Source organism: Mycteria americana, chromosome 5, assembly GCF_035582795.1.
Source record: "Mycteria americana isolate JAX WOST 10 ecotype Jacksonville Zoo and Gardens chromosome 5, USCA_MyAme_1.0, whole genome shotgun sequence".
Classification (NCBI taxonomy): domain Eukaryota; kingdom Metazoa; phylum Chordata; class Aves; order Ciconiiformes; family Ciconiidae; genus Mycteria; species Mycteria americana.
In genome coordinates this window covers 47,416,829-47,441,653 of record NC_134369.1, presented here as the reverse complement: position 1 = coordinate 47,441,653, position 24,825 = coordinate 47,416,829, and the positions used below count along the sequence as shown (strand labels likewise).

The window sequence follows — 24,825 nt, the reverse complement described above, 5'->3', positions numbered from 1 at the left end:
CTCGGCCAATCCGGGCTCGGACCGTCAGTGGGCGGCTTAGCTCTCAGGGCCAATCCAGGGCCCGGCACGGGGGGCGGGGGACGGGGGCGGGGACGACGGGCTTGCTAACAGCGATTGGCTGCGGGCCGCGAGGGCCCCGCCGGAGGGGGGCGCGGAGCGGGCGAGGCCCGTGCGCGGCAGGCCAATGAGCGCGGGGAGGCGGTGCCTCGGGCGGGCGGGGGCGGGGCGAGGGGCGCCGTCGGGGGCCGCGGTGCAGCGACCCTCGGTCGGGATGGCGGCGGCGGCGGTGGCGCGCGGCGCCTGGGGCGGGCGGCGGCGCGTGGCGCTGCGGGTGAGGCGACGGCCCCCGGCCCCGCAGTGGCTCCCGCGGCTCGGGGGGGGCCGCGGCGCGGGCGGCGGAGGGGGGTCGCGGCCCACCTGGCCCCGGGGCCCCGTGGGTGGGGCGGTCCCGAGCGGGGAGTAGCCGATGGCGCCGGGGCGGGGGGTGGGTGGGTGCTAGGCGGGCCCGCGGGGGGGGCTGGGGGCCGGGCGCGGTCGGGAGCCCTGAGGAACCGGGGTGGTCTGTGCTTCCCCTCCTTGTCCAGCTGCCGCGGAGAGCCGGTGCCCCCTGGATCTCCTCAGCCGCCGCCTCCTTCTCCTCCTCGGTGGTGAGTGTCCGTCCCGCGGAGCGGAACCGATGCGCGGGGGAGGCCGCGGGGCCTGTGGGGTGGCCTCGCCCGGGCTGAGGAGAGGCCGCGGGCGGGGGGAAGGCACGGGAAAGTCCCGGGCGCCGCCGCTGCCCTCCGCAGCCGGCCGAAGACTTTCCTCGAGTCTTCTCTTGTAAGGTCGTTTCTGCTAGCTCAGGTCAGCTCCGCTCCGCTCCCCTCCCCGAGGCTCCGGGTCGGTATTTCTGGAACAAACATTTGGGACTGCCCGCGCCCGGGGCACGGAGGGCCGCCGTGCTCAACTGGAGGGACGGAAAAAAGTTCAATGTCAGAGTTGTTTAACGCCGGAGCTAAGAAGCGCCCGCTTGGGCAGCTCCCTCCGCCGGCCGCGGTGCAGGCGCGCAGGGCATCGCCTCTCGTTACTTCTTGTAGCGAGCCCTGCCTGGCTCAGCAGGTACCCCTGAGGGCGAGACGTTAGCTCAGTTAGTCGCGTCCTGATTTGTTTTCTCCATGTTCCTTAAGTCGCACGCGTTGTGCTACGTATACACCAGCCATTTTTTTTCCCCGATTTTTAGATTTCTTTTACCATGTGTAATCTCTCTTCAATAAGATCAGCAAAAATGAATATAGAATATGGGACTAATGATAATGTGTGAAAAAAGATTGTTTCAAGATGTGTGGACTGGCCTCATATCATCTGTTTATGGCAGAGAGAGGATCTGATTTCCTTTGGGCAGTATCGAACAACTGTAACTGTTACAGTGCCTTTTTTTTCCTGGTATCCGTGGCTGTACACTCTCCAAGTTCTGAACAGCTAAATCATGATTCTCCAAATAGTCTGCTTTTCTACAGTCCTTGTTCCCACAGCAGGCTCATTCTCTACAGAAAAAAGGTGGTGATCTTGCGGAAAAAGTCCAATCAATCTTAATTCAGCATTTCCTGGCTTGCTTAAAATATTTTTTCTTTGTATGTGCAATTTTCTAGATATCCCTTTTAAGCAATCTGAAAAAACATAAATTCCATTGCACTGAAGTCCACGTGGGTCATAAAGGACTGGAGCTCGTAGGTCTACTGCAGATACAAGGCACTTGGGCTAATGGAGTGACTGATAGCAGTAGGAGTTTGTCATTCTTTAGACCAGCACTAGAAGACCTTTTCTGACAGTCAGGAAACTCAGTCAAGGGACTCAGATTTCCTGTGCTTCCTTCCAGGTTCTAGAGGGAATTGTGTTTTCATAGGCACAGACTTCTGCCTCTCTTTCCCAAATGTAATTCGAGCTACATAATCATCTGCAACTTTTTATTTTTGATTCAGTCCTGGTGTTACATCCCAAATCACTAGGTCTTGCTTATCCATTAACAGTCTTACTTTACACTTCTCCTCCTAGCTTTCTCATCTCCATGCTTTCTCAGCTTGTCCCAACTGTCATTGCTGTTCCCTTCTTTCACTCTTATCCACTTTTCACTGTCATTACTTGTCCAGCCAACACCATTTATATTCCTGATTCTTCCTCTGATCTCTTTCCCTTCATTACACCTTGGATAGATCCCAATCTTCATCTCCCTGTCATAATTCACATCCTAATTTCTTCACAGACCTCCCTGATATATTTGGATATATATCCCAGTTCTGTTGATCTGTCCCCTTTCTGTTCTTCACACAACAGATACGTTTCCCCTTCCTCTTATCTGTTTTCCCCAGGCCACTGTTTTGTGGCATGATTAACTTGTTTGTACTTTCTCCTAGTTCTCTCCTTACCTCCCAATATCAACTCCTCGTTTCTAGTTTCTTAATTTATACAGTCCCAATCTGTTTTCCTGCATGATACAGTTTTGTTGCCTATCCAGTGTTAGTTACAGCTTCTACCTCTGCATTTCCTTCTGCCCTACATTTACCTGAACTCCTTATTCCAAACTTTCCTTTTCTCTCCTCTGCATCTGAGTTGGAAAGTTCTGTCTCCTGTGCTGCCTGCCAGCACAGTCACTGTGAACTCAGTAGATGCAGGTTCCTTGCTCTTAGTTGCAGGACCAAGTGGGGAGCGGGGAAAATCCAATTTCATGCCTGTAGCTATGAGCTGGAGAGATGAACCTACTTAGTGGTTTGATGGGAAGAAAACACATAATACAGTGTGCACTGGGTACATGGAATTCTGACAAGGTGAATTATTAACTGTTTCTTCTGAACATTTATGAATTGTGGTTTGTCAGTTTTCTAACTTAGTAAACATTGGGTGCTTAAGTAGATTGAAATAGTTCTGAACCTAAGCATAGCAATGTATTTTTTCAATAACTGCTTTTAGAAATAATTTTGTCCATTTTGGTGTAAAGTGGGAGAAAAATGGGGCAGAAAGCATGAAAAATTTGAGCCTAAGCAGTTAGCTGGGCCTTGCTGTAAATACTGGATCTAGACACTGTAGTGGGCAGCATAGTGGTAAATGATGAAGGCTTGCATGTAGTAAGGCACACTGGTATTTAGGCACCTTGATCACTCACTGGCCAGTGCTTTGTCCTCCACAGCCAACAACCAAACTCTTCATTGATGGGAAGTTTGTTGAGTCCAAAACTACTGAATGGATTGATATCCACAACCCGGTAAGTGAAATGGTCTCAGCTTATGTATTAGCGATCACTGTGCAACAAGGGTCTGTGCCGCTGTTCAAGCATTTGGCAATTTCTTGAGAAAGGTTTAGACTTGGAGCTTAAGATGGATTTAGCACTCTGTAATTGCTTCTCAATTTCCTTTTCGCATGAAATGTCAGTCTTAGGAAAGTGATGACCTCCTTTATCTCCCCTGTGTAGTAAAACCCTGATCTCCAGAAAGGAAGCTTAAACTCCACTTACATTTTTTTTGCTCATAGAAAGGCTCTGTGATCAGTATGTCAAATTTCTGAAGGGTTTCTTTCACCCTGTATGTGAAATCAACCGTGTGTGATTTGATGCCAGCTGAATGTGAAGTCCTGATAGAGACTGATTTCACTCTCAGACCAAGGTAAAAAATCCTGACAGCTGACGCTCCTCTCCTTTCAGAGAGCTTCTGTCTGTGAGCCACAATATTCACAGTCAATTTAGATGTTGAATGCTATGCAGTACAAAATAATCTTAGATTAGTAGCACTTGTACTTGTCTGAGTCCTCCACCAAAGACAAATGGAAATGAGGTTGCACTCAGAATTCTAATCCTTCTGACCCCCCCACTAAGCATTTCAACAGCAGTTTCTGAAACTTTTCTCTGTAAAGCCCTATTTTGATTTGCTTTGTGGAAGTGATCAGAGCAGCGAGCCATGTTCATGAAGTTCATTTGGTGTCTATGTGGCAACCAATGTTCTTGTTTAATTTTCTTTCTTTTGTTTTGAGTAGTTTCTCTCTTAGTGACATAGCTGATGTTTTTGTCATGTCAAAGCAGACTTAATTTTTAAGAGTGCATTAGAAGGAGGTTAAACTGGCAGATACAAGCTTTTGAAGTTAAAATACTGTAGAACTAAGGCTGCTTGTAAAAATCTTACTTTGGCCTAGTGGTCTAGGTAAACTAACATCAGTGCCCATTGCACGGTCCTGTATTGCATTTTCCAAAGGAACCTTGCCTCATTTAATGCCCAAGAGGGATAGCAGATAAGCCAAGATGATGCAGGGGGAAAAGACCACAGTCCACAGAAACCTTTGCCTTATACCCTCTAGAAGCTTCAAGATAGACAAGTCACTTCAACTCCAACTTGGAAACCAGCACTGCATTTGCAGCTTTCTGGGTGCCTAACTTGAGATGTGTAGAGTGCAGGTTTTCAGAGCTATTCCAGTTGTAGCCCAGGCCTTTTGTGTGCACCAAGGAAGGAGTCTCTTTTGTGCTCTCCCCTCAGAAGTACACCTCCTTATAGAACAAGGATATTAGGTGTGTGGTGTGAAAGGACCATTGAATGGTTGGCAGGGACAGATGGAAAAAGTTGAGTTTTGATGGAGTTTGTTTTTTCCTTCAGGCCACAAATGAAGTGGTTGGCCGTGTCCCAAAAGCCACAGCCAGTGAGATGGAGGCAGCTGTGGCTTCTTGCAAGAAGGCTTTTTGGAACTGGTCAGAAACATCTGTTTTGAGTCGCCAGCAAATCTTCCTGCGTTATCAACAACTCATCAAAGACAATCTGGTGAGACACCACGGCTGTGTGTGATGGCTGTTGCTGAATGCGTTGCAGTTGACTTTAGGAATCAAATTAATTGAGAGACTCGGGGTTTACAGAGTTCTTGATGAGGCATTGTTGCCGTGATTGAGGAGCCAGCTGAGATACTGTTGTTGAGAGGTGTAGCAAAGCACTCTCCATCAAATGGGGACAGAGAGGCAGTGCTTCTTAGGGAATATTATCCTGCATTTGTCCCTTTACCCAAAGACCACAAGAGGAACTTTCAGCCTTGATGGAGAATGTGCCAGTTGATAAAGACGAGTTGGAGAAGTATGTTACTATGTCTTTGGATTTCCCTGATTGCTCTTTTGGTGTGTCTATGGTGTGACACCTGAAAGCTGTAGAGTACAAGCTAACCCGCGGTTGTTTTTTCTAAAATGTCACCTGTGTGGCTTATTGGTTTTTTGTCTACAAGGAGCAAATCAGTCAGTGCAGGCTTTTCCAGGTTCTGCTCAGTCTGTTCATTGAGATGTTCAACTCTCTGTTAAACTGTCTTATCCCTGCACCCTATTTCGTGGGCCGGCACTTTTCTAACATTCATAAAATTTGTGTTTTCCATTTTCAGAAAGAAATTTCAAAACTCATCACCTTTGAGCAAGGGAAGACCCTGGCTGATGCTGAGGGAGATGTGTTCCGAGGCCTCCGTAAGCTGCTGGCTCCTCCTGTTAAAAAAGGGGCTTTGAGAACCCATAGGAAGGGAGTAGGTCTCCTGAGCAACTGATTGCTCTGGGAGTCTGTACACATAGCTCCCTTCATAGCCTCCTACTGAAAGAAAAGGGGCAATCGTAACTCTAACCTGAAAAGTTCCCTTAGATAGAGTTTCCTTAAATCACTTCCAAGTTGTTAGATCCTTCCTTTTCCTAGGAGTGACTACAAATTGCTGTAAAGGGATAAGAACTTCTCGCTTGTGCTCAGATGTCTAAGGTTGAGCCCCTGTTGGTACAATAATACTATACCTGTGCTTCTTTTACTGGGGCTGTTGTGTCTGTGCTCCTATCACAATGACATAATGCACTGAAGAGAAAATCCATTCACAATGAGCTCACAGTGCTTGGCAGAGCAAAGGGATTTTCTGGAGCACAATGAGTTTTAAGTTGTGGGAAAAGAGGCCGGAAGAAAGACTTGGGTCAAGGCAGTGGTGAGAAGGGAGCTCGGGGACTAATTGTTAACAGATCATCCAGCGGCGTATTGCCCTTTCTGCTGCAGAGGTGGTTGAACATGCTTGCAGTGTGACATCCCTGATACTGGGAGAGACCATGCCCTCCATCACTAAAGACATGGACACTTATACCTACCGTGTGCCTCTGGGCGTGTGTGCTGGAATTGCACCATTCAATTTCCCAGCCATGATTCCTCTTTGGATGTTCCCCATGGCTATGGTTTGTGGAAACACCTTCTTGATGAAACCATCTGAGCGTGTACCAGGAGCACTCATGTTCCTTGCCAAGCTGTTTCAGGATGCTGGTGCCCCCGATGGGACCCTGAATATCATCCATGGACAACATGAAGGTAATAGCCCTCTTGGGAGACGGCTGGAGTATGTAAGTGTTGTGGTGTACATTTGGTGGAGGTACCATTTGGAGAGTCTGATACTGCTGCTGTTAGATAGGTTTGGACAGATGCTTCAGCCCTCTTGATGGAGGGGAAGGGAGGTGACGGGGAGATTCTCTGCCATCTTGCACCAAATCTTTCAGGAGATATGGTGGACAAAATTTTGGGGGCTGGGGTCAGAGTTCCCAAGGCATGTAAGTGCTCAAATTCTATTTAGCAACCTAAGCTCCAACTGAAATAAATAGATAAATCATCTTGGTTTCCCAAGGAAGCCTAAACAAGAATTAAACACCTCACTGAATATGCAGTGGATGCCAGTATTCTAGCTCCTAACATTTTATTTTTTACAGCACACAAGTAGCTTCAGAACATGAGGATGCAAAGAGACAACAGTAACTTTGCTTCAGCATTGCTCAGGCACCTTAGGAGATGCTCAAAGCGTGAAGAGATGGCAGAGAGCCAGGTGTGTGAGGACAGGCAGGAGTGTACGCGCTGAGAAATTAGTGAAGAGATGCATAGACAGGCAGCTAGGGAACTCAGATGTAGGAAACACAGAGGCAAGAATTTTGACAAGAAAAAGATACATAGATTTTGCATTGTGGGGATGGGAACAGAGGAAAGCATTTGTGCACCACAGTTATAATGTATTATTTCCTGTTTGAAGCTGTGAATTTCATTTGTGACCATCCGGATATCAGAGCAATCAGCTTTGTGGGATCTAATCAGGCTGGCGAGTACATCTATGAGAGAGGATCCCGGAATGGCAAGAGAGTCCAGGCCAACATGGTAATGCCTCTGAATGGAGCACACTTCAGCACATAGACTGCCTCTGTCTCCTGTGAATGTTAAGAGAAACCACACCACTCAGCAGCAGAAGCTGACTTTGCTACTGATAGTTAAGTGATGAGGCTGCCCTTCTTGCCAGCCTGTTGGTAGCAGAGTCATAGCTACTATATGAAGATACTGTGAGAGAACTAGAGAAGAAGTGGGCTGAGGTGGTTAATAATGGGAGACTGCATATGTGTTGTATTTCAGGGAGCCAAGAACCATGGTGTGGTGATGCCTGATGCCAATAAAGAGAACACCTTGAACCAGCTGGTTGGAGCTGCTTTTGGAGCAGCTGGCCAACGCTGCATGGCCTTGTCTACAGCAATTCTAGTGGGAGAAGCTCAGAAATGGCTGCCAGAGCTTGTGGACAGAGCCAAAAATCTACGTGTAAATGCAGGTACAGACTGTGATAATTTATGAGGTACTTCACTTCTGTACAGCTGTAGCTTTTTAGGTCAGTGTATCTGCCATACTACAGTGTGTCCCTTGGAGCTACTGGCACCCTAGGTTTGATGTGTAGGGGTAGGAGCTAGCAGATGATCTGGATTGGGAAACACGGCCCTAGACTTGCAGTTAGTAATATGTAGGAAGGCTTGGCAGTATGACCGTGATGCCAGGTTTACAGGATCAGTCTTGTTTTAACTGGAGCTTTGAGGTTATGTCCTATGTTTAACTCAAACCTACCATTTATATAGCAACCTCACTTAGAGATCCTTCCAATTTGTAGTAAGCATGCAATAAAAAGGAAAAATGGAAACAAGTACTTTGGAAAAATTAGACTGTTATTCTAGGAAAATTATATTTTGTTTATGTTCAATAAAGTCCTGCAAAGGGGGAAGTGTCCTTTCTGAGAAGAATCTGTTGTTGAATTTTGGCTTCCCAGTGATCTAAAATTATGCTTGTGCTTACGACTTCTCTTATTTGTTGATCATGAGAGTGGCAGGCTATTACTCCTGTTCATCAATGTCTCGGTCTTTGTTCTGTGTCTCAGAAACATCAGGATTTTCAGATTTTTCCTGCCAGTGTAGTTATCTCCATGATGCCTGTGAAGAGGAAGCTGTCAGAATTAAAAACTTGGCGTCTCTGCCTCTTCACAGGAGACCAGCCTGGAGCAGACCTAGGGCCTCTAATCAGTCCCCAAGCTAAGGAACGGGTTTGCTCTCTGATTGAGAAAGGAGTACAGGAAGGTGCCAGCCTTCTTCTGGATGGCCGTAATATCAAAGTGAAGGGCTATGAAAATGGCAATTTTGTTGGGCCTACGATCCTTGCCAATGTCAAGGTAAGATGACCAAAACCAGTGCTTGATGGTGTATATTGCAGGGTCAGCTGAAAAGTGGGTTACCCAAATCAGTCAGTAATCAATAATCACCAGGTAGAAAGCCTATAAATGGCTCAGCCTTTCCTTGCACAATTCCAGTGAAGTGCTCATTGTAATGCTGTTGTGGAGGTGATAAAAGAATTTGCAGTAGTGCAACATACTCTGAATGAGGTTAATGATCTTAACTTGAATGGATTGCAGCCAATTAAAAGAACATGTGGGCAGTTTGTACTGTGTTAAACTAAACACTCATTGAGCATCGTGTACTATCTGTAGTAATGGCCAGTAGCAGATGCCTAAGGAAGAGTATGATGAACAGCCAAACTTGCAATTTTCCTTCCTCCATTATACATTCCTGCAGTTTGCAATTTAAGGACTTTCAGAAACAAAAGTTAAATATTTGTGGAAATCTTCATGAGAATAATGCAGGATAAGGTACAAAATCTCTTTGTTATTGAATATATTCATAACTTTGTTGAGTCAGCCTTTCAATATAATGCATGGTGTGCAACAGATGGACGCTACTATGGGGGAATATTCTTTTCCAGGTACATACTCACGTGAGTTTTCATATCTAAATTCATTCTTTTATGTTTATGCAATTAGCTGGTATGATTTCCTTAATATTTAAGTATTCAATTCCTATGGGCCTTTCGGTGAGTGATTCCATGATAGCAAACCAATCTTGGTAATTCTGCTATTGTACTTTGTATTCTTAGGATTTTTTTTATTTTATGGTATTATATAATTCAGGCTTTTAATCTATCTTGGAATTTTCTTGCCTTACTTTCAGTAAACATCTTAAAACACTTCACTCTCCTGTGATGTGTCATAAATATTGTTAGGTATTCAAAAGTAAAAGTTTCACTGAGATTTTGTGATTCTTAGTTTTCTTATACAGTGGTTAATAATATGTAAGCCACATAAAACGTAAAATTTATCAAATGAATGTTTTGCAGTTTGCTGTATTAGCTATTAGTGATTAAAGTACTCTCCAACTGGTGTTTTTGTATTTGTCAGATGTTGCTAATTATCAGACATAAATCCTGGACGCTGAGTTGGAAAGGATAGCAGGTTCTAATCACTTTGTCAACAAGAACTGAAGTAAACTATCCTGAATTAATCCCGGTCTTAATCACCTTTGGTCAGAGTAGACCTGTAAGTGAGGTTAGGCAGGCAGTAAAAGCAGAAAACACTCTGGAGATGAAAAGTGGTACCCTCTTTAGTGGACTAGATAGATGGCAGGGCATAGGAAATGGTGAAAAGGCAAGGAGGACTGAAGGATGGCCTGTGGCAATGCAGTATGATGGGTGATCCTAGGAATATCCTGAGCATCGTCAGCATGTGTGTTTATTATATCCTATTTACTAGGATATTTTTATTATATCCTACATGCAAGCTGCTTTTTCTGCTGTTTGTCTTGGCAGCCAAACATGACTTGCTACAAGGAGGAAATCTTTGGGCCCGTCTTAGTGGTTCTGGAAGCAGACACTTTGGATGATGCCATTGAGATGGTGAACAATAACCCCTATGGAAATGGAACTGCAATCTTCACCACCAATGGAGCCACAGCTCGGAAATATTCTCACTTAGTAGATGTGGGGCAGGTATGTTCAAGCTAGAATTGTTGCTATTAGTACTCGCCATTGCCAGTGGGTAGCCATCCAGCTGTAGTGACTAATCACTTAACTACTCAGCCAACAGTACCCAGCCTCAGATTTAGGGAAACAAAATGCAGTAGCTTTTGGAGAGTGCTCTGCAATCTGCTGCTTCTTGTGATTTATATGGCAGCTTTCCTTTGGTTTAGGTGGGTGTCAACGTTCCAATCCCAGTCCCTCTGCCCATGTTCTCTTTCACCGGCTCTCGTGCTTCTTTCAGAGGAGACACCAATTTCTATGGCAAGCAGGTAACTTACTGATTTAGACTACTCTATTGGGTTGAATTGTGATAAATCACATTATAAATGGCAATGGGGAGATGGTCATCAAACCTCATAAGTAAGGAGACTTTCAAGCCGTCTCAACCAGGAAACCAAGACCAGCCAGTGATCACAGCCACCATAATGCATGTTACAATAGCTAATTCCTTTTTTTTTTCCTTAAATATAAAAAAGCAAGTATTTTTTTAGGAGATTTGCGAAGGGAGCAAAAACTAAGTAGCAAGCTTTCTCACAGAACCAGAATCTTTGGGGAACTGGTAAAAGGAACAGGCTGACAGGAATTGTTCCTACAGAGGAAAAACTCAGCCCTCTGTAGATAAAGCAAAAACTGCTTGATACACCACTAGTGCAGACCTGAAGAATTCATTAGGCCAAACGTTGATTCTTGTGCGTCTCCTTTCCTCCAGGGAGTGCAGTTCTACACACAGCTGAAAACTATCATTTCTCAATGGAAAGAGGAAGATGCCACTGTTACCAAGCCTGCTGTGGTTATGCCAACTATGGGAAACTAAATCAGCCTTTGCAGATGCTGTTCCTGGTGCCCTTCTCCTTCTATGCTGCACTTTTCAGCTTTCTTCTGACTATCATAATTTCCTTGGGAATGAATAGAAAACTCCATTTTCTCAAGGACCTCTGCTTCTGTGCAGATCAGGCAGGCTCAGGTAACACACAGTCTGCGTTTTCTGTTGCTGTCAGTGTTTTTTGGCTAGCTGAACTCAATTTTTTTCCTATAACCTAACACAGAAGAAACAACCTTATCTAATTGAAAGGGCAGACAGCAAGATTGGTCTTAATTTGTGTTTCTTTCCAGACCCGCTGAACTTGAACATTACTGTGGTTTCCACTTCAGTATCTTTAGCCTTAGTGACTCACTCCTGGCTACATCTTGCAGCAGTTTTCTTTACCTCTGTCTTACATCTTAAGATTTTGAGTTCACCTTACTCAAAGATGAGTACTCATTTTGAGTGACGTAAGTGGGACCCCTTGGGTGTCTCATAGAAGTGACTTTACATACAATGACGACAGCAAGTTTGGGAGTTGAAAGTGTCAGTCTTTCATCTGTTGAGCAGTTTCCAAAACACTTGGGAAATAGCTTTCTAAGGATTTTTCAGGAAAGCATATTTGATTGCTTGTCTGAGGATGAAAGAAATTCCTGTATGGCACAGTGACCTTCACCGTGCCTCTGACAGCTTGAAAACTTCTGCGCCTGTTGTGCATGTGGCTTGTATTCTCCAGCTTGCTGTCAATTCCGTTATACCTGAAAGTTGTTTGGTGCCTTTTTACTGTGCTAACAGATATGTGCCTACAGGTCCTGTAACATAATGGAACTGTGGAAGCAGAAACATGTATGTATCTTCGTGTCACAGCATCATGTGGGTCTGAGTGGAAGGGAGAGTAAGTAGACAGGTCAGTAGGAAAAAAGAACGTTTTTTAATCACAAAGCAGCCAGGCCTCTTCTGTTGGTTTCTTTTCCTGACTATAGCTGTATTTCTTGTGTTGATTGATTGACTCCTTCCTTGTCACATTTGCTCAAACACAGTCACTTTCTCTAGGGACTGCAGGTCCCGTTACTAGGGAAGGATAAGACTTGGTATACCCTGTTTTTAAGAATCTGTGCATTTGGAGCTGGAGAGCCTATATTTTTATTCCTGGTTCCTGGAAGATGATGCAGCCATGAGGGATCTGCAGGAAACTCATTCAAGCACCCATGGACAATAGTATTATTCTAATGATTGTAACCATTACTTGTTCTAATTAAACAACCTGAATGTGAACACTTGTATCCTGCCTTCTGGTAAAGATGCCTTGTAACTGACAGCTGTGTATTAGTGCAATTGCTGTGCATTCACTAATGTTTGTATCTTGTTTTTTTCCTCTGCTATACCCTAAAGGGAAATTCTCACCTTGCAATTTGATTACAAATTAAAAACATGCTAATGCATTTCTGCAGAATATGACTGTTCCTTGGTAAGACATTACATAGGTGTGATGTTGACTTTATTCCCCTCTTTGCAGAGGCTGGTCTGTGACTCCTGTAACCCATGTATACATCTTCCTTTTACAGTATTTCAAGGACCTCTGTACCAATTTCCTCATACAGCATTTCAAGGAATGCCATGTTTCTATTTCCACATACACATCATTTGATCACAAAAACTCTTAAGCTTCATGTAAATGATGTCATTGCAAACTGAAAATGCATCTTCATCAAATTACAGCAACACATATATACAGAGTTCTAACCACTAGTCCAAATCCTAGTGCTTTGTACACGGTCATCCGAGCTCCTGGCTTGCGAAAGAATAAAATTTTTACTTTAAGAAGGAAGAAAATAACTATATTTCAGATGGATTTCGAACGTGTAGTCAAAGCAGCAGTGCAGCAGACGGGATTTAGAATTCGCAGCTTTGCTCACAAGATAATTTTCAAAATGAAAAGTGCAGATGAGTCGGTAATTGCTGTGGCTGTTGTTCATGCAAAGTGTACAGCTGCCTTACTCTGTCTGAATATGCGGAAGGATTACTGCAGAAGATGATGAATCTAACAATTCGGCCTGCTGTGTAATGAATATTAGGTTGGGAGAAGTATTTTCTGTGCTGCAAAGGTAAAATATTCTAGGTAAATCACTGTTAAGGCATTGGCATTCATTCATGCACCTGGGAAAGGAATACTAATTAACAGCCTCTAATACTGTCTACAGTCATTCACTTTCAAAACGCCTTAATTTTCTTCCTAATCAGTATTGCTATTCTGGCTTTTCTGTTGTCCTGTTAAAAAACATTAGATCTTTCCTTTAGAAATTCTAAAATCCAGCTTCTCCTGTAACAAAAGCAGTCTTTATTATCAAGCTTACCTGCTCCCTGAAGAACTGCAGGAGTATCCTTCCACTTTCTCCAGACCTGTTCTAGACACTTGTATAATCTTTTAATTTGTGTGCAAACAGCTTTTCTGATATCTGCATTTCCAACAGCATTTTTTAAACAGATGGTTTTAAATAATTGTACTAGAAATACAAATCTTGTATCTGCCTTTTTTAGTTAATGAAATACCTTTTTAGATCAAGATGCAGATGCTGACTGATCACGCTGTATCTGCCTCATCTCACTGCTGTTACTGCTTTCCACCCACCTGTTTATTCTCCTTTTTATTTCAACATTCACTATAAAAAAATAAGCTAAAGAATATATCTTCTATATTATATAAAAGTATAATCTAAGTATAAAGTATCTCATAATAAATTTCTTTAGACTCTATTAAAATACAATTTTATAGTCAACCCTTTGTCTCCTATTAAAAATTGTTTCTTGCCTAGGAGGCAATGCAGTCTAGATTCTCAAAGCTATTTGATACTCTTAAGTCCAAAAATTATGTTAAAATAGTTTAACCACCTTTGAGAATTGGGCCCTGTGACTTCCACTTCTGTTTTTTTTCCCTGCCTGTGCAAAAAAAGGCTACAACTCACTTCCACTCCCGTTTCTGGAAGTGGCAGTCTGCCTCTCCAAAGGAGGTGTCTCTCATCCTTCCATATAAATCCGTCCAGGGCTCCTGCTTATGAACCTTATCTGGTCATTTGATGTCCGAGTATTACATTTTGTTTTGTGTGCTTGACTGCCTCATGTCTGACATGATGGCATGCCAGAACCCCTCCCTACTTATTCCTCCAGGGTAAGCTGATACTGCTTGCCTTGGAATGTTATAATTAGCTATATAGTTGTATCTGAGTCTGTATCTGAAAATCAGACATATGAATCTTCATCCTGGTCCATTCTCTCTAAGTGATGCTATACTGAACGCAACATCAGCTTAATAGATTTTGCCTTTTAATCAAAACTCACTGTGCTAGCTGAAAATGCATCTCCTTGTATGACCATGGCCTTTCACAAGAGAATCCTCCAAAAATAGTAAAGCTGCGTTTCAATAAGAGGAGGCTTTAAGGGGGCATGAGATCAAATTTTTTTCATGAGAGCTACGTCTAAACACCTGCTGCTGAAAGATCAACATGACCAGAAATTTCAAAATAAATTAAAAATTCCTTTCTCTTGTCACACACACATTTATTTGTGTATAGACACACTAATAGAGCTCTTCAGACAAACCAAAGTATTCTGAAGTGGGAGGGATGACAGAGAGACAATTGCATCCATTTATATATAACCAGGACTGAGGAGATGTTAGATAGTGTGGTATAATTTAGTATCTTACCCGATTTTGCTTTCTTCTTTAGTATCGTCAGGAGCTGGAGTAGCCAAAACTCTGGTGTATTTCCTGTGAGGAAATACACAAGAGCAAAGTAATCCTCATCTAATGGGGATTTATGCTTAGCCAGGTTTCTAATCCCACACCAAATTTGTTTTCTAAAACGAACAGCAAGCAAGAAATGCCAGGGCACCTGAGCTATTGCAGTACACTCTCCAAAATCAGCACTATGAATCAAACATGAGTTCAGTTCACTATGGAATTCTGTATTTTGTGGCAAAATCATTACAATTAAAAGGGAATCAGGAGAAACAAAAAAAGTTTTTTTAAAAAACTGGGCTTAATCATAAGTCAACTTAAAATGAAGTGTTTGTATTCCATTCCTCAAGCTTTCATTCTCTACAGCTTTATGTGTGCTGTTGTATGTTGGCAAATACTGATAAAAGGAGTTAAATCTATGCATAAATTTGAACCATAAAAGCTGATGGATGCATCATTTAGTTATACATTTCTTACTTCCATTGTAATAACCTTAACAAAATTTGCTAAAATCCCATTAAGGTAACTTTTGCTAACAAAATTTAAATTTAATTCTTAAAAAAATAAATAAACTCTTTTAACACAGAGCAGCTGATATTCCACCCTAAGCATTAGGTCTCCCAAACTACATTAAAAATCATAGCATTTTAGATTTCTCTTTGGGCCCTTATAGAATCATAGAATCATTTAGGTTGGAAAAGACTTTTAAGATCATCAAGTCCAACCGTTAACCTAGCACTGCTAAGTCCACCACTAAACCATGTCCCTAAGCACCACATCTACACATCTTTTAAATACCTCCGGGGATGGTGACTCAACCATTTCCCTGGGCAGCCTGTTCCAATGCTTGACAACCCTTTTGGTGAATAAATTTTTCCTAATATCCAGTCTAAACCTCCCCTGGTGCAACTTGAGGCCATTTCCTCTCGTCCTATCACTTGCTACCAGGGAGAAGAGACCAACCCCCACCTCTCTACAACCTCTTTTCAGGTAGTTGTAGAGAGCAATAAGGTCTCCCCTCAGCCTCCTTTTCTCCAGACTGAACAACCCCAGTTCTCTCAGCCGCTCCTCATAAGACTTGTGAGCAGTTCCTCATAAGACTCATGCCCCAGTTCACAGCTTGTAATATACTTAATGCTGTTTGAACTTTGAATTTCCAGTGTAAGCCATATTTTAGGTATCTCTAAAGTCATGCTCCCAAGTTTCTTACGCAGACAGCAATGAGCCATAGGGTAAGTACACTTTTAATAATCTAGTTGTGGATATTTGTACTTTTTAATACTGGGCAGATTGCTTTATGGTGTTCTTATTAAAAGGAAATATATGTGGGGAGTGCTACTGTCACAATATACACTATTTACTTGTTTGGTAAAGATGGACAGGGATTCATTAATGACTGAACAAAATTAATCCCACTGCACCGAGCAAAGTTAATTCTCTGTCTTCCCCAGCATTACCAAAATTTACTTCCACTTGCTTTTCTTTTGATACTACACACAAAGATCTAACAGTATAGTCTGGTACATGTCCAAAATTAGTATATAGTATATCAAGTTTTTCACAAGCTTAAATCACCTTTTCAAAAGGTTAAGGTATCTCACACCAAGCTGCAGAGTTAGCTAGATTCTTATGTTAGATTCAGAGTTTCTTGGAATCCCCTGACCTGGAGTTAACAGCCCAGCTCCCATTACAGGGAAAGCTCAGCATTCACCTGCTGAAGAAACAGAGTATTACCATGGATTTCTGCCATTCATTTTGGCAAAAAGCAATCGCAGAACACGTTCTTTTTGTTCCCACGTCAACTCACTGATATCCACTTTTTCAAACTGGATTTTTTCCCTGAAAAACACAGAAAAGATCAATGTATTAGAAGAAAATTTCAAAGGCATATCCTTCATGGATTCTGTACGTGTAAAGCAAGTTTAAGTTCTAGCTCTGCATTGCTCTTGTTCAGCTATTCATAGCATGTAAATTCAAAAAAGAAATCTGAGCACACAGTGCCGTCTTTTCAACTTCTAAATCTAGGGCTAAATCTAAAACTAAGTAGAACAAAATCAATTATTACTGTTATATGTGTAGTGGTTATAAATACTGGGAGGGGGAGGGTTAGTACTAAGATGTATTAGTTTCAAGTACATTGTCCTTCCCTTGCTTCTCCTGTTCATACATAAAAGGGTTAATACATATAACCAATTTCCATTCTCAGTTCCAGTCTCTCCCTTCTCTTGCTCCAAGGAGAAGCTTCCTTAGATCTCTGTAACTCCTTTCACCTCTGATTTTTCATGCGGTGTTTCTGCTGTATCATTTTTGAGATAAGATAACCTGAACTGAACAAGGCATTCCGACTGATTGTGTGTCGCCAAGTTATTCAATAGCCAACGCATACTAAGCAAACATTTTATTTGGGAGTAGGATAATTTTGATCTCTCACCAAGGATGTATGCAAACTTCAGCTATGTGGGACCTTAACTCTATGGCTTAAAATCCACGTGCCTAGACACTGCTGCAGTTTGTAGGCACAGATTCCTAGCAGGACGTTGGAGACCTGTAATCCTGGCCACTGCGGCATGTGTAGCCCTAATTTAAACTAAGCTGCATCCTAATACAAATTCTGAGATACTCACACTTATAAATCTGAGATTTTGTTTTATTCACTATAAAAGGTAATCCTGTCAATCAGTACTGTACTGCATGTGATCTTGGTTTTGATATGTCAGTGCCTATTTCATGTAATGGCTTCATTTTTAGATTATTATGAAGCTTGAGGAAAACAGCCTCAAAGCACAAAGCCAAAAAAGCACAATGCAAAGCAGGGGCTTCTGACATAGGGAAGAACTGTTGAAAAAAGACTGGATTTGCCATCTACTGGACGTTTCTGTTAAAGTGATCAGCAACATAGTAAAGAGCTGTTAGCATCTTAATTGTAATTTTTAGGCTTCAGTGTTGCTAGCCCACTGGAGAGAGCAAAAAGCAAAAGAGCAATGCCAGAAGAGCAATGCCTATAAAACCAAAAAGATTAGAGAAGCAACAATAATTGTTAAAAGGAAACTGCAGAAGCACATCTATACTGGAAGTTCTATATAAAATTCCACAGCACATGGCAGAATATGCAAAGAACTCTTTTGAGCTTATCTTTAATTTAATCCATAGAAATAATGACCAAAAAGTGATAGCCTAGTTGAAATTAGGTGCCCACAGTGTCATTACTAATTGGTAGGATATTATAGCTCATACAGTTATTCTCACTACAGAAGCCTCCACAAGCATTCCAAGTCCGGACAATATTATCACACAAAGGGTTTTTTCAGGTTTGCTAGGAAGGTAGACACTAGTTTTTGATGTTTCAATACCAGTAGCATTTCTCTGCTTCCTCTAGGTCTCTGTACACACTATTTGTGCTATTTATGTTGCTTTTGAAGGTTTTGATTTTGGGAAATTCTTCCTTCCCTGCACATGCCTCCATCATTTTTCTGTAGTAGGCAGTTTGGGCCTTTTTCTTATAATGCTTTCTACTGGATATGATCTCCTGCTTCACATGTTCCAGAGCATCTAGGAAGAACCTTTCCACCTCAGTCCTCTCATTTAAGATATTCCGGGCTAGTTTCTTCACTCGGTTCATCTCCCGATCCTTCATTTCTAGTAGTTGCTGCAGCTTCTTGACCTCCACCATGCTTGCCTGGTTTTCTATCAGCACCTGATGCTGTGTTTTCTGAGTCTCTCTCACAGATTCTCTGGTCATGCGACACAACGCCGTCTCCAGCTTTTCCACTTTACGCTGCAGATCTCCAATCTGTGCTTTCTGGCGATGGATCTGTAGGATCTTTTTTCGAATTAAACCCTCATTGGTTTCCTAAAAGATGAGAAGAAATTATTTGGGCATTTATTTCATTTGTACCAAATCTGGAGGGTTTCTTTTCCCCCAACACTGACAATGTAGTAAACATGCTGGCAACTTCACAGGGGAGAGTGAATAATTCTCTGGGATCAGGTTTTTGTTTACAAGAGAAGTCAGATAAAGAAGGCTTGGTATGTAGTACACATTACAGAGACACCTATTCTTATGGGCTAGCATAGGAAACCCTTCCTTCTTTCTCCTCCATAATTAAGGTAGAATAAAAGCTCTTCTTCAGACAACTCCAAATTCAGTAACTGCAGAGGCATCTGACCGGGGAGACGTTAGTTTCAGTAAATTTACATCTGTATCCATATGTACCCCTTCCTGGAGGGGAATGAAACAGAATTAAAACCAGAGCAGAAACCTTCTCCTGTAACAGAAGAGTTTTGTCTTCTTCTAACTTCTGTTTTATTTTCTGCAATTCCATTGTCTCTTTCAGCTGGTTAGCAAATGCGCCGTGAAGACGAGCATTCTCCTTAAACACCTCTCTCCCAGTACTGTTCAGCTGCCTGGACAGAGGGAAATAAAATCCAAGAGCTTTAATCACAACCTTTCCTGATTTTTTTTATATTAAAACCAATATTTCAGTGGCCTAACTTCAGAGCAAAGCTGTAAAATTCTTACAGGTTTGTACCAAGTTTTCATAGCTTTGCTTCTAGTCCTACATCTGGACTGGGAGAATGAAGAAAACGGTGGTACCATTGTGATAATATTACATCCAGTTCTCCCCTGGAACCAGCATGAGTCTTACAGTTTAAATGTAATTGCTGACATCATCTTGACATTTGAAATATAAAAACAGCCTAGGTCATCACTGATTTTGCCCTTCGAAGCCCATGCAGTAACATGGGCAACTTGTTCTTTAGAATACAGTGCTAAGATGGTTTTGTAAAGTAGAAAACAGGAAAAGCAAGTGTTTCTTACAAAACAACAGCCTCATGCTGGGTGGTCTCTGTCATCATTATTTGCTTTTTCTCAACATCTTCTAGTCTTTTCTGAAAGGGAGAAAAGCCTGTTTAAATTTTGCATGAGGCATGTGGCACTGAAGCTAAGTTCTGACACAGTGTAAATTCTAAAATCACTCCCACAGTCTTCAGCTCACACAATGTCTTGCTGGAGAAAGAATGAACCCCCAAGGGCACTGAAGCTTCCAATGGAAGTGGAGAATACGGCCTCTCTGGGATCCTGATATCCCATGTTTTTCCTTGGAAAGCTGCACCCCGCCTCCAACTCATTCATCACACTTGTGTTGAAATGGGAAATTGTAAAGTGCTCAGTAAAGCACTGTGAAAACTATATAAATGATGTATAAAATCCATAAAATTAACTTAACCTTCTGACTTGTATTATTGCTTTGCCTCCCCTTCATAGTTCACCTGTGCCCATATTTTCACATCACTGACAGTCATTCACACACACTCTTGTCACTCTGTTTAATGCTCAGTTTTAGAAATCTCCTTTACTTTGCCTATTCATTCAGTCATCAAGATCAAAGTCCAGCGTCTCAAGAGCTCTTTGAAAAATGCCTGAATAACTCATATTTAATAGCTTAGTTTAAAAGCAGCTATATATTAATAATCCAAATGCTGTTGACCAATCATTTGTCTTTATGGAAAGCATTTGGTTTTGTTTCTAAGCCCCTTCTTGCAGTTGAAAAAAATTCCAGTAGAGCTGAGTCAGCAAGGCACTTGAATTGCTCGAGGCACTTTTTTCATGTCATCGGTCAGCCGGGATACTTTTTTATCCCAGGCTGAAATGTTTTACAGGCAATACTACTATTTCATGTTTGTATTATAGCTCCAAAGTATCTCTGATTAGGTCATGTGCTCTATAAGCGCTTAGTGAAAGACAGTCCCTAATTTTATATTCTAAATGGCTTATGTGGTTGAAAAGATGATACAATACTAGCATTCACATGCTAACTGAGCTGACCAGTGAGAAATCAGTCAGACTTATACTGCTTATAGTCAATTGCTAGCTCCTCCATATGTATCTTTAAAGTCTGATCCAGATGCTCCAGTCCATCCACATATATGTTTGTATGATTCCATGGCATTGTGTAAAAAAACCCCAAAACAACCCTATGGCAGTGGACCATTACAGAATTGCATTCTGGCTACAGAACTTTATCACTTTATCACTACAGAACTTTATTTTATCAACCCAGTGCTTTTCCTCACTCTCTGTAAACTGTAAAGAAAACAATTCAGTAGGTTGGCCATGTCTGTTCTCCTCCACTCCCAAATGCTATGCTGCTATGCAGACAGAAAAGTTGCTTTTAAAATAAATATTGCAAATGCATATTTATGACAAACTTACATCTTCCATCTCTTTCTCCATAGCTGCCTTCTCCCTGTGGAACTCCTTCCTTAATTTCAGTTCTAATTGAATTTGGCCAATTTCTCTGACTTTTTTCTGAAATTTCTCTTCCAGTTCTTGTATTTGTTGGGCATAATAGTCTGCCTGCAAATCAGAAATTCTCAATAAGAAGAAAGCAAAATGAAAGAAATGAATCATCAAATACTGTAACATAAAACACAGAGCACACAGAACTGAATGTCTGAAATTATACCGAGCTGCAGTGTTTTAAAAAACACAAGGAATTCATCTTTAGAAGAAATGTTCGAATTCAGCAGAAGCTACCCTCCAGTGAAATAACAATTCTAGAAACTAATAGTAAGTTTAAAGCAATGTCCATAATATCACTGTATTGGGTTTGCTTAGCAAGGTTTTGTTAGCGGGGGAGGGAGGTGGGGGGACTACAGGGGTGGCTTCTGTGAGAAGCTGCTAGAAGCTTCCCCCATGTCCAACAGAGCCAATGCCAGCCAGCTCCAAGACAGACCTGCCACTGGCCAAGGCCAAGCCCATCAGCAACAGTGGTAGCGCCTCTGGGATAACCTGTTTAAGAAGGGGAAAAACGCTGCAAAACAGCAACTGCAGCCAGAGAGAGGAGTGAGAATATGCGAGAGCAACAGCTCTGCAGACACCAAGGTCAGTGAAGAAGGAGGGGGAGGAGGTGCTCCAGGTGCCAGAGCAGAGATTCCCCTGCAGCCCCTGGTGAAGACCATGGTGAGGCAGGCTGTCCCCCTGCAGCCCATGGAGGTCCATGGTGGAGCACATATACATCTGCAGCCGATGAAGGACCCCACACCAGAGCAGGTGGATGCCCAAAGGAGGCTGTGACCCCACGGAAAGCCCACGCTGGAGCAGGGTCCTGGCAGGACCTGTGGAGACAGGAGCCCACGCTGGAGCAGGTTTGCTGGCAGGACTTGTGACCCCACAAGTGTGAGGACCCATGCTGGAGCAGTTTGTTTCTGAAGGACTGCACTCCGTGGAAAGGACCCATGCTAGAGCAGTTCGTGAAGAACTGCAGCCCGCGGGAAGGACTCATGTTGGAGAAGTTCATGGAGGACTGTCTCCCATGGGAGGGCCCCCACGCTGGAGCAGGGGAAGGGTGTGAGGAGTCCTCCCCATGAGGAGGAAGGAGCGGCAGAGACAACGCGTGATGAACTGACTGCAACCCCCGTTCCCCGTCCCTCTGTGCCACTCGGGGGGAGGAGGTAGAGAAATCAGGCGTGAAGTTGAGCTTGGGAAGAAGGGAGGTGTGGGGGGAAGGTGTTTTAAGATTTGGTCTTTTTCTCATTACCCTACTCTGACTTCTAATTGGCAATAAATTAAATTAACTTCCCCAAGTCAGGTCTGTTTTGCCCATGACAGTAATTGGTGAATGATCTCTCCCTGTCCTTATCTCAACCCATAAGCCTTTTGTCATATTTTCTTTCCCCTGTCCGGCTGAGGAGGGGAGTGATAGAGCAGCTTTGGTGGGCACCTGGTGTCCAGCCAGGGTCAACCCACCACACCCTTCATCTATAGCCTTTTCTGCTCTCTATAGAGGGTGAGAGAAAAGTTCCTATCTGAAGGTGAGAGAAAGTTCCTTGTGGAGTCTGCTTGATGGGAGATAACTGTCTTAAAGTGCAGATGAGCACAGTTCCGTGTTTCTTATTGAAGTCAGATTAACAAATAATAACTTTCTCAGCTCTTTTTAAGAATTCTTGGTTCAACAGGAACGAATGAAGGAGAACTATAAAAGAATCCAAAGTAGTTATTGTTTATGTCAGTAAAAATGAAACATGTTTTTGCTGTGCCTCTGGCCTCGCCGTTACCCAGCTGGTTCCTAATACTATTTCAGATGCTATAAAATATTCCTACTACTATCTGAAATAATACCAGAGAGTCATGGGCTGTGTCCCACATCACCATTGGTTTTTTCAAGTTCTTTCTTCATGCAGTATTTTTGCATCAAAACCTGTAACAGTTAACTGCCCTAGCTTGTTCCTCATACTAAACTACTTTTCAACCTGCTCAGAAGATCCCACTGTTCTGAGGACAAAGAGAAAAGTTAATTTACCAGCTGCTGCTTCTCTTCTTGCGCTTGCTGTTTCAGATCAATCAGCTCCTGCTTCAGTTTCTCAATCTGTGAAAAGAGAAATCAAGAAACAGTAACTGTGGGGGAGAAGTATCCTTGCTGTGTTCTTCTTGTAATTAAATTTGAAGAGAAGACATAGAAAGAGGAGAAAGGTCCCTCATTTGCAGTGTTCTGGTCAATTAAACCACATTTAAAACCGTTTGATTTGTGTTGAGCATAGGAAATAATGTAAGCTTAAACTATAAAAAACCCACATGTACTAGATACAAACAGATCTGTGACTCTACTGAAGAATTAAAACTATATGGACAGAGGGTTTTCTTCCTTACTATTTTGAACAGAGGTGCAGTGTTAGAGAAGCAGTTTAGAAAAGGAGAAAAAAAGACAGATACCGAGAGAAAAACAGGCAGCTGGAAAAAGGTCTGAGTAAGATCTTCTATACTGGATAGGCTGAAAGAAGATGGTGGGATGTGAGCAAGAAAATTGTCTCCTACCATTTGACCTCACCAATTTCCTGGGGATCAGAGATTTGTATCTTCTTATTCAATAAGTAGGATGTTAAAATAATTTAATTTTAGTTTCCATTTTCAGTTTCTTTTTCTAACTGAAAAAAGGTTTTGCTTGGTACTTGGATTTAGAAAAGTAGGAGTAGGACTAAAGTGAAATAATCTGCGATAGAGGAAACAGAAGCTACGGTGTAGGGCTTCTTTTTCTTCATTGTGTTCTGAGTAGAGTCTGGCTCTATTTTCTCTAAAACCTTCTCCAGGTAGCTAAAGCCGGCGGATTCCCCCTTAGCCTTCTCTTTTTTCAAGCTGAACAAACACTGCAGCCTCTTCGTGTACATCACGTGCTGAAGCCCCCGACCATTTCGATGCCCCTCATTTTGCTCTCTCCCTTGTACTGATGGGGAGCAAAACCGGACGCCGCATTCCTGTGTGAGGGAGCAGGTCCCAGGCCGGGAGGGCACTGGGGGCAAGGCCTCCCCCTCGCAGCCCAGCCCGCGAAGAGCCTTCCCGCCGCAAGGGCGCACCGCTGCCTCACGTTCCCCCGGCCCGGCAGGCCCTCCGCACGGCTGCCTGCCGCCGGGGCGGGACGGGCACTGGCTGCAGGGAAGTAACGCCGTCCCGCCGGCGTCCGTCGCGGTGCGGGGGCAGGACCTGCCGTTAGGCGTTTTGCTACAGACGGCTGCACACCGGGAAGCTGTATGGGGAGGCCGGGGGGGAAGAGGGCCCTGCCCGGCTGCGCGCACACCTCCTCCGCCTTCTCCTGGCCTTGCTTCGCGAGGAAGGTCGTCACGGCCGCCGCCTTCCTCTCTGCAGCCTGCTGCCGCCGCAGCAGCTCCGCGTTGCTCCCGGCCAGCCGGCGGGTGGCTTCGCGGTACTCGACCCGGGAGCCTCCCACCAGCTGAGCCTCCCATAGCGCCGCGGCGGCCCCGTCCCGCTTCTCCTCAGACACCCGGGCCGCCTGCCCCGCCGCCGCCAGCCTGCGGGAGCTGCCGCTGCGGCACAGCGACCGACGCCCGCCCGCCATGACCCCGCCGCCGCCGCGTCTCCACGGCAACCCGCCCCGCCCGCTACGGCGGAGGCCCCGCCCCGTTGCCTCGGTTACCGGCCGCCGCGTCGCCTGTCCGCCTGGCGCGCCGCCTGCCTCGGGACCCCCCCGCGCCCGCCGCAGCCGAAGCCAGGAGCGCGCGGCGGCCTGTTCCCATGGAAACCGGACGGCGCCGTCCCGCGACGCGCAACGCACGCGACGGGCGCGTCACGCGGGCGCGCTGACGTGACACGCAGGACCGGCGAGATGTGGCGCCGCCAGCGCTCCGAGCGACCG

At 43.8% G+C, this 24,825-nt stretch overlaps 3 protein-coding genes across 9 annotated transcripts in view; 2 read left to right on the top strand and 1 right to left on the bottom strand.

The window, feature by feature from the left end:
* Positions 1-217: 217 nt before the first annotated feature.
* On the top strand, positions 218-12,383 carry ALDH6A1 (aldehyde dehydrogenase 6 family member A1). Of its 2 annotated transcripts, XR_012775938.1 has the most exons (13): positions 218-331; positions 585-647; positions 3,161-3,235; positions 4,611-4,772; positions 5,371-5,449; positions 6,012-6,314; positions 7,021-7,142; positions 7,392-7,581; positions 8,282-8,463; positions 9,930-10,109; positions 10,310-10,408; positions 10,849-11,103; positions 11,751-12,383. XR_012775938.1 is itself a non-coding variant. In XM_075503204.1 (12 exons), exons 1-12 carry the CDS (start codon positions 272-274, stop codon positions 10,951-10,953), a joined length of 1,620 nt encoding a protein of 539 aa, XP_075359319.1. In that variant the 5' UTR covers positions 218-271; the 3' UTR covers positions 10,954-12,383. The 2 variants fall into 2 exon arrangements, 1 of the variants encoding a protein (XP_075359319.1); XM_075503204.1 differs by having other exon boundaries at positions 10,849-12,383.
* On the bottom strand, positions 11,740-24,576 carry BBOF1 (basal body orientation factor 1). 4 transcript variants are annotated; one of them, XM_075503205.1, is made up of 9 exons: positions 24,250-24,576; positions 22,981-23,046; positions 20,892-21,035; positions 19,497-19,567; positions 18,937-19,081; positions 18,028-18,527; positions 16,412-16,516; positions 14,645-14,707; positions 11,740-13,038 (listed from the first exon to the last, which is right to left on the bottom strand). In XM_075503205.1, exons 1-9 carry the CDS (start codon positions 24,526-24,528, stop codon positions 12,936-12,938), a joined length of 1,476 nt encoding a protein of 491 aa, XP_075359320.1. In that variant the 5' UTR covers positions 24,529-24,576; the 3' UTR covers positions 11,740-12,935. The 4 variants fall into 4 exon arrangements, 3 of the variants coding, with proteins under 3 accessions (XP_075359320.1, XP_075359322.1, XP_075359321.1); XM_075503207.1 differs by lacking the exon at positions 24,250-24,576 and adding an exon at positions 23,493-24,243; XR_012775939.1 differs by having other exon boundaries at positions 12,983-13,038; positions 16,253-16,516.
* Positions 24,558-24,825, top strand: part of ENTPD5 (ectonucleoside triphosphate diphosphohydrolase 5 (inactive)) — a 31,572-nt gene continuing 31,304 nt past the window's right edge. For 2 of the 3 annotated variants that reach the window (XM_075503220.1, XM_075503217.1), the window contains exon 1: positions 24,559-24,825. The gene's annotated coding sequence lies outside the window, so the exon portion shown is untranslated. The other variant, XM_075503221.1, reaches the window with a different exon arrangement.

What these genes read in the sequence shown, in the direction of transcription:
- ALDH6A1 (XM_075503204.1), top strand. Translation starts at nt 272, where the DNA reads ATGGCGGCGGCGGCGGTGGCGCGCGGCGCCTGGGGCGGGCGGCGGCGC. An exon ending in AGATGTGTTCCGAGGCCTCC is followed by an intron (nt 5,450 to 6,011) that starts GTAAGCTGCTGG and finishes TTTCTGCTGCAG; the next exon opens with AGGTGGTTGAACATGCTTGC. An exon ending in AGAGAGTCCAGGCCAACATG is followed by an intron (nt 7,143 to 7,391) that starts GTAATGCCTCTG and finishes GTTGTATTTCAG; the next exon opens with GGAGCCAAGAACCATGGTGT.
- BBOF1 (XM_075503205.1), bottom strand. Translation starts at nt 24,528, where the DNA reads ATGGCGGGCGGGCGTCGGTCGCTGTGCCGCAGCGGCAGCTCCCGCAGG. An exon ending in AAGAAGAGAAGCAGCAGCTG is followed by an intron (nt 21,036 to 22,980) that starts GTAAATTAACTT and finishes TCTGATTTGCAG; the next exon opens with GCAGACTATTATGCCCAACA. An exon ending in GAAGCAGAGAAATGCTACTG is followed by an intron (nt 16,517 to 18,027) that starts GTATTGAAACAT and finishes TGTGTTTTTCAG; the next exon opens with GGAAAAAATCCAGTTTGAAA.